This window comes from Sceloporus undulatus, chromosome 9, assembly GCF_019175285.1.
Source record: "Sceloporus undulatus isolate JIND9_A2432 ecotype Alabama chromosome 9, SceUnd_v1.1, whole genome shotgun sequence".
NCBI lineage: Eukaryota > Metazoa > Chordata > Lepidosauria > Squamata > Phrynosomatidae > Sceloporus > Sceloporus undulatus.
Window position 1 is genome coordinate 13980888 of NC_056530.1, and position 12160 is coordinate 13993047.

General features: G+C 43.7%; 1 protein-coding gene across 2 annotated transcripts; it reads left to right on the forward strand.

Annotated features, from left to right (window-relative positions):
- The first annotated feature begins 645 nt into the window (after positions 1–645).
- ZBTB8B (zinc finger and BTB domain containing 8B) lies at positions 646–9985 on the forward strand. 2 transcript variants are annotated; one of them, XM_042438928.1, is made up of 4 exons: positions 646–699; positions 4738–5707; positions 6731–6909; positions 7810–9985. In XM_042438928.1, the coding sequence occupies exons 2-4, from the start codon at positions 4762–4764 to the stop codon at positions 8116–8118; spliced, it is 1434 nt and encodes a 477-aa protein (XP_042294862.1). In that variant the 5' UTR covers positions 646–699; positions 4738–4761; the 3' UTR covers positions 8119–9985. The 2 variants fall into 2 exon arrangements, with proteins under 2 accessions (XP_042294862.1, XP_042294864.1); XM_042438930.1 differs by lacking the exon at positions 646–699 and adding an exon at positions 3565–3742.
- The last annotated feature ends 2175 nt before the right edge of the window (positions 9986–12160 follow it).

Below are 12160 nucleotides of genomic sequence, written 5' to 3' on the forward strand. Positions count from 1 at the left end.
TTACAATCACCATAAAATACAATACAATAATAAAATCCAATACACAAATAAAAGGCCACGGACCCGAAACATAGGGCAAAGACCTGAAATTCAGGGAAAACTAGATGTGCGTGGTTTCAACCTATGGATTTTTATTAATTTTTAATAAACATATTAAAAAAAACTAGGAAAAAATTACATTTTTAATACGTATAATATTAAGGTTCACCTTAACCAATAATAATTAGGTTCACAGTATACAATACAAAACAATACATCTTTGCCTGGTGAAGAAGAAGAAGTCGGTGGAGCTTCAAAAGCTTGCAATATGCATTTTGTGCATTTTGTGCTTTTGCAACACAGCTGTCCCTGGATGCTTTCTGGTTTTCAACCCACAGAGAGAGAGAGAGAGACTGTCCCTCCCATTGGGCACCATGCCTTGCCAGCCTGCCTCACCCACTACCAAACCCATCATCTTCTCCCTCCCCTTTCCAGGCCAGCTCTGGCCAAGGGAACTACATCTCCCATAAGCCCTTCTTTGTGCCAAGGCGCAGGCTCTGGAGGAGGGGTTTGCAAATCCCCCCCCCCCCCCCAGGCTCCTGCAAACTGGCTGGGATGGGTCTGCTGCCTCCTGCTTTGGATGCTGCTGGGCTTGGTGGCTGGCACCTGGACAGCTCCTGTGCCAGTCTCAGGCTAGGCAGAGCCTTGGAAGGTCCAAAGGTGAGCCTGGGGAGGATGGGAGATGCAGTGGCTGGGATGGCATGACCAGCAGCAAGGAGGGAGAGAAGGCTTGGCTGGGTGGCACAGGGGTGGGCAAAGAGGGACACTGCCAAGCTGGGTTGCCCTCTCCTTTGGAGACCCAGAGACCAAGGTGGTCCCTGTTTCCTCTTTTTGCCCCCTTTTCCATTGAGCCTAAGAAGGGAGGATGCAGGGAGGGATGCAGGGATGTAGATGGATGGATGGAGTTGCCAACTGATGGGGCTGCCAACTGACCCAGCCCATCCAGACTGGTTTGCTCCTCTGCCTGCCATGGCTTTCGTCCATCACTTTCAAACGAATGAAACAAAAAAGGGATGCAGAAGCTTCAGTGTTTCTGGTCCAGGTTCATCATGAGCAATCTCTCCTTTTAAAAGCATCTGTTTGAAGGAGCAATCTCTTTCAATATTGGAATCCTTTCGTTCTGTTTTGATGCATTGCTTTTGTAATGCTTTTAATTGTGTGTGTTGTATTGTATGTGTTGTGTGCCTTCAAGTCATTTTGCAACTTGTGGCAACCCTATTGATTTATCTCACTCTATTTTAGTGCATCACTTTTGTATGGTTTTAATTGTGTGTGTTGCATGCCTTCATTTTGCAACTTATGGTGGCCCTATTTATCTCACTTTATATTGATGCATGACTTTTGTGTGCTTTTAATTGTGTGTGTTGCATGCCTTCATTTCCCACTTATGGCGACCCTATTTATTTATCTCCTTCTATTTTAATGTATCACTTCTGTATGCCTTCAAGTCATTTTGCAACTTATGGCGACCCTATTTATGTATCTCACTCTATTTTAACCCATCATTTTTGTATGCTTTTGATTGTGTGTGTTGCATGCTTTCAGGTCATTTTGCAACTTACGGTGACCCCATTGATGTATGTCATTCTGTTTTAATGTATCACTTTTGTACGCTTTTCATTGTGTCTCTGTGGGTTGCATACCTTCAAGTCATTTCCAACTGATGGCAACCCCAGCTAGTCATTTCATTTCATTTTTATGCCGCCTTTCTCCCAGAAAGGTGGCTCACAAGATTGCCTTCCCTTGAGACTGAGAGAGTGTGATTTGTGCAAGGTCTCCTAGTGCGTTTTATGGTCAAGCAGGATTCCAACTCTGGTCTCCCAGTGTCCTAGTCCAATGCTCAGATCACTACACCATGCATGGCTTGGTGTTGAAATAGATGCCTTGAATGCCAATGAAGAAGTAATGGGAAGAGATGGGAGCGAAGCCAAGGGACCCTCTGGTTAAAAAAAGGGGATGCAGGGGCTTGAGTCTTTCTATCCATGGCTTTGAAGAGCCGGCTCCTCACCCCAAATATTTGAAGATGGATTGAGGTTCATCCCTGAGAAAGAGCAATCTGCACAAGGTCAGAAGCACCATTTCCATTACTTATAGGCACTGGAACAATTCACAACCTGCAGAGAACAGGGTCTTCATTTGCCTTAAAGCGGGAGCTTTGGTAAGTGATTCTTGTAGGTTCACCCTAGAGAAGGATGCTCTAAAGCTTTGGGTTCCCGAGATGAAAATGTGCCCCATAGAAAGGTATGGGAATAAGTTGTGGCTACTGTTTGGAAAGGGAAATGCACTTTGCATGTGCAAGATATGGAGGTGAGGAAAGTCATGTGCAAACATTTCCCATCACTTCGGTTACCTCTTCTAGAATCATTATAAATATACAATCCATTTCAATGATAAATTTATTATCTAGTTATGTCTTAACATGTGCGTAAAGGCATTTTGCTTTTGGGTGGTTTGAGTGTTGGACTACAACTCTGGAAACTTGAAGGTCTGATTCCATTCTCAGTCATGAAACCCGCTGTGAGTAGGTCACAGCCTCAAGGCAATGGCAAATCTCCTTTGAACAAATCTTGCCAAGAAAACCCCAAGATAGGCTCAGCTTAGGGTCGCCGTAAGCCGAAAACGACTTCAAGGCACAACAACCCTTGCTTTATTTTTTCAAAATGTGCAAACTGTGTTTGTCTGCAGACATGTTTGCAGTTTTGTAAAGGTGGGAACACCTCACTGTTTGCTCTTCATAGTAAAGGGATGAAAGCTAGCAAGGCTTGAAATGTCTGGCCGGCTGGATTGTCGGAGCTGTCGTCTCATGTAGATATCTTCAAATTTTATACATACTACACACACTCAGACTTTTTGAGAAATCAATTGTCCTGTGTGCTATTACAGCTCCAGACCAACAAGTACAGTGCAAGGAGCGATGCTATATATCTTGCTGCTTGTGAGTAAAACCAAACCTCTAAGCTCTCAGGAAGAGAAATCATGATCTGAAATTGTATAGATAAATACAACAGATAAATAAATATAGCCCTTCAGTGCATTACATTGTATGTATGAGCTGGTCTGGGCTCTGAAGGCTTCATTCACATTGCAGAAATAATCCACTTTGACGCTGCATTAACTCCCATGGCTCAGTGCTATGAAATTCTGGGAACTGTAGTTTTGTGAGACATTTAGTCTTCTCTTTCAGAGAGCTCTGGTGCCACAATAAACTCCGGTTCCCACAATTTTCTAGCATTGAACCATAGCAGTTAAAATGGGGTCAAACTATATTCTTTCTACAGTGTAAATGCCGCCCAATTTTTTGAGAGAAGTGGGATACAAATAAATATATCCATACTCTTTATATCCATGCCTCAGTTGTCTTGCCTGCTAAATGGGTGCAATGGCACCACTGTGGTTCAGTCATCTTTATTGCAGTAATGACAAAGAAAGGAAGATCCTCCTGTTGTGATACAGTATTTGGTAACTAAGAGAAAGTGACTGGCACTGTTGAACTCCAGTCCCTTTCTGCCGTTTATCCTTCTGCGTCGAGGGCGTTGTGTCTCCTGTTTGCCATTAATTGGTGGGAAAATAAGTGGAATACTTTGGCAAAAACAAAGTGGAAAGTGAGATGAAGTCAGGGGAGCTGAAGAAGGAGCTGCAGACAAGAGGCAACTGGTCGAAAAGGCTAAAGACAATGAGGCTCAGAATTTGAGGGCGGAAAAAGGTAAGGATTGCAAGGAAAAAGAGAGAGGATGCACAAGGGTTTTGTTTTTATTTTTGGGCGTGTGTTTGTGTCTGTGCATTCCCTGCTGGCTGTCCTGACAATTCTTTGTTCCTTGGACTCGAAGCTGGCTTTCCCCTGGAGGGTTATGCTACAAAAACCACATGGTGGAAAGAGAAGGGGATTCTGCTTAGGTCCTAAAGCCCTCGCAGAGAAGGGTCACCTTGCGTCATGTTGGCTTTGCACTGGAGGAGGAGGAGGAGGAGGAGGAGGGCAGACTGAGAAGCACAATCCTCACCTCTTCGGCTTTCCTCCCCATCCTTGGTTATTTTTGAAAGCTGGATGGATGGACTCTATTGAGGAGGTCATAGTATAATTATAGGTACTTTTTAAATGTAAGAAATCTGAACGCTACACAAATGCTGGTACAAAACTCACACATCCACCTTATCATCACCTTGGCACCCTCAGCAGAGCGCAAGTTGGCACTTGAACCATGGAGTATTTTTCCACCGTGTGTTGAGCTCACCACCCCAAACTGTAAAGGTAGCTAAAATGTTAACGATGATGCTGTAAAAGGAATTAAATTATTCCATGTTACAGTAGTCACCTACACCTTAGCTACTGCAAAAAAGGAATTTACTGCAAGGAACTAGCTATCTCTAACTAGTTATTTCCACGTTTTGACCCTCTCCCATACACAAAAGGCCTAAATACCCTAGGCACCTGTCTGATCTCGGAAACTCATAAGCAGGGGCCATCCTGGCATTGATCTGAGCATTTAACTAAATGCATCTGGGGAAGTAGACTGAGTCTACGAATGCTCATGCCACCAGTTTCTTTCTTTCATTCAAGATCTCTCTCCATACAGATTCCACAGACCTAACACAGCTATATCTTTGAAATACTCAGGGTTCAGCTGCCCTTGTGTTGCGGCTAGGAAATACAAAGAGGAAAAAGATTTCTGTCCTGATTTCTCTCCCTGTTTTTCCTTGCAGAGTTGAGAAGTAGGAGCAGAAGCAATGGAGATGCAATCTTACTACACCAAGCTTTTGGGAGAGCTGAACGAGCAACGGAAGAGGGACTTCTTCTGCGACTGCAGCATCATTGTTGAAGGGAGGATTTTTAAAGCCCACAAGAACATCCTCTTTGCCAACAGCGGCTATTTCAGAGCGCTCTTGATCCACTACATCCAAGACAGCGGCCGGCACAGCACCGCTTCCTTAGACATTGTTACATCGGAAGCCTTCTCTATTATCTTGGACTTCCTTTATTCTGGCAAGCTGGATCTCTGCGGGGAGAACGTGATCGAGGTCATGTCCGCAGCCAGTTACCTGCAGATGACGGACGTTGTCAACTTCTGCAAGACGTATATCCGGTCGTCATTGGATATCTGCAGGAAAATAGAGCGAGAGGCTGCCTTTTACCAGGCTGACAGTGGGAGTTCTAGTTCTGCCAGAGAAGGCACATCGTATGCAACTAAGAGCCAGTGCTCAGCATCAGTTTCATCTTTGCAAGAGAAGGAAAGGATCCCGGATTGTCAAAGAGACCCACCTTGCGGGGAGTGCAGCAGTTGCCACTCTGTCGAACTTGTGGTGGGGGACCCGGTGAGCAGTGACTCTCCTGACAACACAAACTCCTCGCTGCCCAAAGTGGTTGAGCCCAAAGTAGAATTCGACGCCGACGAAGTGGAAGTGGAGGTGGGCGAGCAGCTCCAGCAATACCCGGCTCCGCTGACCATTGAGCAGTTAGAAGAGGGGCTTCACAGCGGTCAAGCCATGGACCTGGCGTGCAACAACTATCACATGAAGCAGTTCCTGGAAGCCTTGCTGCGCAACAGTGCCGCGCAGAGGAAGGACGACGTGGTCCACCATTTTGTCCGTGGCTTTGAGGGGAGGCCGGAAGACACTGGCGTGCCCATGAGCTCCATGATGGACATTCACAACGACTGGTATGGAGAGGATACAGGTGAGGAGAGAGTGACGGAAAGTAGGTGCGATGCCCATGTTGCAATGGGTAGTTGTCTATATGAAATCTATTTGGTGTACAGCTGCGTTTTGTTGTGACAAAGCCAAAACAATTCTGGATTTAATTACAAGATATTCAACTTCTGGAAAAGACATTTCCAGCCTTGAAACAAGTCTGCCATTTAAGATCTAAATGCTGGTGCTTGCTCTTTCCCCACTTTTCCCATTTTTTTTTCATAGCCATCACAATCATGGTTAGTTTGGAGCATCTCTTCCACTAAGGCCTTCAGGGATGCCAGCATCATGCTTGTTAAAAAGTGCTTTTTAAAAATACATTATCTTTTCAATAGGCTCATTCACGTATGCAGTTTGCAGGCAGAACCTCAAGTGCGGCCCTTTAAGACTTTGTGCAGATAACTGCCTTTTGGTAAAAATATCCAACACTTACGGCAAGATCAAAACAGCCATTTTATCTCAGCAAGGGCAAGAACTTCAGGCATGGAGCATATCTGTAAACCGAAAGCAAGTTTTTAAAAATGGCTAGTTGGGCTATGATGTGCCACAAGTGACTTGCGTTAGTTTGTTGTCAGCAGGCAAACAAATTAGAAAGCAAGCAAGAAGTTTTGTAGATTTACATGCGGAGGGGTAATAGTGGTGAAAAATTTCTTGTAGTAAAAAGCCTGACTATCAGGTTGCAGCCCTTCCTGCTACCTGTTTTTCTACTTTTGGCATTCATAAATGTGATTTCTCCGCGCCTTTCCCCACACCCAGCTACAGACAGGAGTGGTACAGTTTTCAGCCTGGCAGATATAAGTTTGACCAACACACTTAGCAGAACGTGTTGATAAAATGCTGAGCTGGTCAACTGGACCGCGTCACTTCCAGTCTGGAAGCTGAGCGTTTTCTCAACCTTCGGGTAGTACAAGCTCACTGCTGAAAGAATTCGCCCAGTCTACCCAAGCTAGGTAAAACTTTGTTTGAAACACATCAGGTTACATCCTCCATAATGCTTTTGTTTCCTTAGGTGATGTGCTCGTCGTGCCCATCAAGCTGCACAAATGCCCATTCTGCCCTTACACAGCCAAGCAGAAAGGAATCTTGAAGCGACACATCCGTTCACACACGGGCGAGAGACCGTATCCCTGTGAGATCTGCGGCAAGCGCTTTACGCGGCAGGAGCACCTCCGGAGTCATGCTTTGAGTGTAAGGCAGAGGAAGGTTGGGCCATGAGCTGGTGTGTGTTTCTATTGTTGGCTTGGTCTGTCTAGGCCTGAGCATTCACTGATTTAAAACAAAACAATACAGTATGAATAGAAGTATAGTGTCTAGATTGGGAGAAGTCATAGTGCCACTCTATTCTGCTTTGGTCAGGCTTCACCTGGAATATTGCGTCCAATTCTGGGTACTCCAATTCAAAAAGAACATTGAGAAACTGGAGCATGTCCAAAGGAGAGTGACTAAAATGGTGAAGGATCTGGACACCAAGAAGCCCTGTGAGGAGAGACTGAGGGATTTGGGTATGTTTAGCCTGGAGAAGAGAAGGTTAAGAGGTGATATGAGAGCTCTGTTTAAATATTTGAAGAGGCTATTGAGGATGGAGCAAGCTTGTTTTCTGCTGTTCAAGACAATAGGACACGGAACAATTTATGCAAACTATGGGAAAAGAGAATCTGTGTCAACATTAGAAAGGATTTCCTGACAGTAACAGCTGTTTGACAGTGGAAGATTATGGTGGAGTCTCTTTCTTTGGAGGTTTTGAAACAGAGGCTAGATAGCCAACTGTCATAGAGAGTGCTTGGACTGTGCATTCCTGCATGGCAGGTTGGACTTGCTGGCCGTCCAGGTCTCTTCTAACTCTAGGATTCTAGGATTGTAAACAGTGAGGAGCAGTGAGGAGTGACTCTTAGTAGGCTTAGTAGGGAGGTTTTTGTAAAATGGAGGAGTAAGAGGAACTGCCTCTGCTCCATGACGATGATACATTACAGACTACTTCGGATGGCATCCAGGTGTGTGAGGACCACATGACCTATCGTGTTTAGGGAGGATACCAACTTCCAAAGATGGTCTGATCCACTCACCTTCCTGCTCTGTTTCATCTTTCAGGTCCACCGGTCAAACAAGCCCATCATCTGCAAAGGTTGCAGGAGAACGTTTACAAGCAGCCTGTCGCAAGGCTTGCGGCGTTTTGGTTTGTGCGACAGCTGCACGTGCGTTACAACCACACATGAGGATTCGATGCCCATTAACCTCAGTTTGATGGAGCCTTCCTCCGAAGGCCAGGAGAAGAGCGAGCCGGACAATGACTGGCCCATCTATGTGGAATCTGGGGACGAAAATGACCCCCCGGAAGACGACGATCCCGACCCGGATCCTGACGATAAGCGGGGTCTGCACCGAGAAGCACTTATGTAATAGCAAAAGCAGGGTGGGGTAACGTGAATAATTTTTTCCTGTGACCAATTTTGGTGTCTTGCAGATGGACGCTGCATATTTATCGAGATTGTGAAATGTTTTTTTTTTTCCTTTGAAAACATGAATAATATCAACATTCAGTTTTCCTGGGACATATCTTTCGTAATCCTGACATGTCTTTTCAACTTTTTTAGTGCTGTGCGCTATACCTTTCCAAGGAATTTTGCATCCAGGGTGAACAGAAGCTGCATTTCCAACCATCTCCTGCTCATCTTGGGATATTAACAAGTTTGTTTTTTGGAATCTATATATGTTTGGAATATTTTCAAGCTGCGGATAGTTGAATCCCTGGATAAAGAATTTACGGATATGGAGGGCCGGCTGTATTTCTTAATAACACATCTGTACAGCTTTTGGGAGATCATAGGAAGAGTTTTTTTGGGGGGAGTTCCTTCTTTTTCTCTGTTTTTGGAGATCTCTCCAGCAGTTGAATCACTTATTAAAAATTGGTCCAGAGTAAATATTGGAAAGGGTTCAGCCTGGAAAGTGAGAAAGAGCTTTCCAAAGTGTTCAACCTTGCAAGCCGGGTTTAGCTGAGTTTTAAATGGATACCTCACACTTTGGGGAACTGAAATGCCTATTGACCAGCAAAGTAAGGAGCATTACTGGTGATCATAACCAATTTGCCTTGAGCGCATTAGATTCTGTCCTCTTTCTGGTTGGCTTGCCACTGTCTCACAAGTTCGTTGTAATGTCCATTGTCTCACAAGTACTTTGTTGTCGCGTTGTAATGCAACAACGGTTGTAAAGTCCTCTGGGTATGACACTGACTTGCGTGCTAAAACCAATCTTCCTGGAGTCTTAATTCTGTTTCACACAATAGGTAGCAGTATACTGAAGGTAGGAAGGGATGCAAGGCTCTTGTAAATCTGATACGTGGGTTACGTTAGACTGCTTCGTTGGGTCTTAGAGGTTTTTCGTGTGTATCTTTGTGAGTAGAGAATGGATCTCTTACATTTCTATGTAATGTGGGTGAGTGTAGGGAAACAACGCCAATCTCGTTCCCATTCTGCCAAAACTGTTATTGTGGTTTTCTCGATCTTCTGTCTTGCTTGTTACACTTTTTTTTGTCCCAAGTTGATCTCGTCATCCTGTGTTTAATTGTGAAATTGGATGCACTTTATTCGCTCTTCTGTGGCAGGCGTTCTTGTAAAAAGACGGTAAATGCTGTGATTCTCGCTCGGTTCCATGACATTTCCTTGGTAAAAGTCTGAACAAAAGTTAAAGAAAGTGTGATAACTACAGTTTCAGAAAACATATGGAAAGAAAGCCAATTTTTAATACGCTTGACCTCTAAGGTTTTCTAGCAGCCAAGAAGCAACCCGAGTTTGGCATAAAGTGTAATTTTTCTTCACTGAAACCTTAACAATGTGATGTACTTCTATGCAGAAAACTTGCTTCTAATCTTCAATCCTAAACAATGCTTACTTGGAATTCAATCTCACTGATTTTGGTAGACAAGTTTCGAATGTGTTAGATTTGTAGCCATGTTTTTCAGAAAGGTTTTTTTTAATTTAATGTTTATTTTATTTTTTGCAGTGAGCAGTAACTTTGCAGCTGGAGCCCATTGCCCTAATTTTGACAAATTAAATGCTTCGTTTGGTTTCCCCAGAATATAAAATTTCAGTTTAGGTTAGATACTGATTTTAGGGATATTCTTCTAGCTAAACAGAAGTTGGAGGGGGGAAAACTGTCGTTGAGAAAACAGTGACATTTTGCTACCTTTCGTGGTTCAATTCACCCCAGTTGAAATAAATGGGACTAATGCAACCATGGAGCTTATCACACGAAGATCAGGAATTTATCCCATGAATATCCCCCCGAAATTTGAAATGATTTCACATGACGTCGCACAAAACCCGCCATTAAAGTGGTCACAAAGAAGCATTGATGCCCATCTTTTTACTTTTGAGATTTCAGCAGCAGTACATTTCCGATACCGCTTTATTTGCACAATTGCAGGTGTTATCATTTACACAATCGCTCACCATTTTTGCTGTATTTGCGAGATGCTTCCAATGCGCTTTAATCTCTTTTTAATGCCGAAATCAGCCCCAGCGTGATAAACTCCCACAAACTGTTTTCTGAGTCTGGATGGCAAGAATGCATTTAGCTCAAATCTAGTGCCAGTTCTAAGCCACAAACAGGCTTTGTGCCATCAACATTCAGGTACAAGGCGCTTTTTACCTAGCTTTGTATGTAACAACGACCAATTTCTTTTGCCTTTTTGAACATACTAATCTTTACTTATCAAGTGTTGCTGTTCCCGGGTATTTCAAAAGACTTGGGGCAGAGGATAAGTGCATGGCTAGGATGCAAGCTAAGAAAAGAGGAAGAACGCATTATACATTATCCAAATGAAGGAAAGCACAGCCCTGAGTTTGCAGTACTGTATCTGAATAAGGCTTTCGATCATTGAGGTTATGGGCAGGATCCCCAAACTAACTTGATGGCAATAAATAGGATGCAAATGGGCTGAAATGTCCTAAAGGCACCTTGTTGGATCTTGGAAGCTAAAGAGGGTGAGTCCAGATTAACCCTTGGATGGGAGATCGGCAGTGCTGTAGGCTTTATTTCAGAGAAAGGAACTGGCCAAACCACTTCTTGAGTATACCTTGCCTGAGAAAACCCTATTAAAACCCACAAAGTCCCTATATGCCAACAGGTGACTTGGAGGCACAGACAACACAGAGAAAGAATGGTTTTTGAAAAGCTTATTACAGTATAAGATTTTGAGACACTGAATGCCAAAGAGCTTTAAAGCGGACTGCTTTTGATCCCATTGTGTCCCAAATAAACCAAAGCAGAGAATCTGTCAAGACCACCGTTCCTACAGCGGCCATTTTGATCCCTCCCCAGGTTTGGGGGGGGACGGACAAAAAGACGTATAATGAAGTGCTTTTGTAACCTTTGTTTCTACGGCGGTGCGTTTATTGCGTCTTGTATGTTTAAACTGTCATTATGTACCACACGTGTTTTTATGGTTGTAGTCTAGTACTTTTATAGCGGGGAAAAATGTGGAAAAAGGAGCAAATAAATATGCAGATCACAATGAAATGGGGGTCTGGTTTTATGGAGGTAAAATAAACACTTGTAAAGGTAACTCGACTGAAAATGCCATATGGTTTCTATGCTGTCCCTCTCTCCCAAAGGCTGGCAAAACACCTATAGAGCTTATTTTCTCCACACCAACCAAACCATGGTATAGATATAACATCCAAACAATGATACCTTTATTGGGCCAACCAAAATGCACAATTAACATGTCGCAAGCTTTTTCGAAGTCACACTGGCTGCTTTTTCATCAGGCAAACAGGAGAACGAAATGGAAGATGTTAGTCCTAGGCCTGCATTTTCTGTTTCTGGTCTTAGTTCAGATGGAAGGGAGGGCTATCTGCAGACTTTAGCCATGAGGTCACTGGGAGAGTCTCAAAGCCAAGGAAATTTTGTGTCCATTTGCAATTCAAATAAGATGTTTCCTTGGAATCCAGCATGTCTCCTTCCTTTGTGAAGCAACAGGCTCCTATGTAGGTAAAGGACACTGAACATAGAGAAAGAACATGGGCTAGATAGGGGACTTTTGTGACTGGGGATTTAGTGGTTGGTGCTGGAGTAAGACTGGGGGAAACCCGGGTTCAAATATGTGTCCTCCCACCATGAATTTGTAAGCATCCCTTACCTGAGGTCAAGGAAGCATGACGGAGGGGTTGTTCTTTCTGGGGGTTTTAGAGAGGGCCAGGGTGACTAGAACATAAAGGAAAGATAAATACATTGGGCCCTTTGCATTTGTTGGGGTTTGGTTCCAGGGCTCCCTGAGGATAGCAAAAAGCACAGATGCACAAGTCCCAATATATACAATGGCGGAGTAAAATGGTGTCCCTTATATAAAATGGCCCAATGAAGCTTTGCTTTTTGATATATATATATATATATATATATATATATTTAATGGGACTGTATTTAATGCAGGCACCCCTGCCTT

Bases quoted from the DNA above. Each gene is read 5' to 3' on its own strand.
- ZBTB8B (XM_042438928.1), top strand. From the start codon at position 4,762: ATGGAGATGCAATCTTACTACACCAAGCTTTTGGGAGAGCTGAACGAG. The intron at 5,708-6,730 runs GTGAGGAGAGAG...TTGTTTCCTTAG, and splicing joins CTGGTATGGAGAGGATACAG to GTGATGTGCTCGTCGTGCCC. The intron at 6,910-7,809 runs GTAAGGCAGAGG...TTCATCTTTCAG, and splicing joins TCCGGAGTCATGCTTTGAGT to GTCCACCGGTCAAACAAGCC.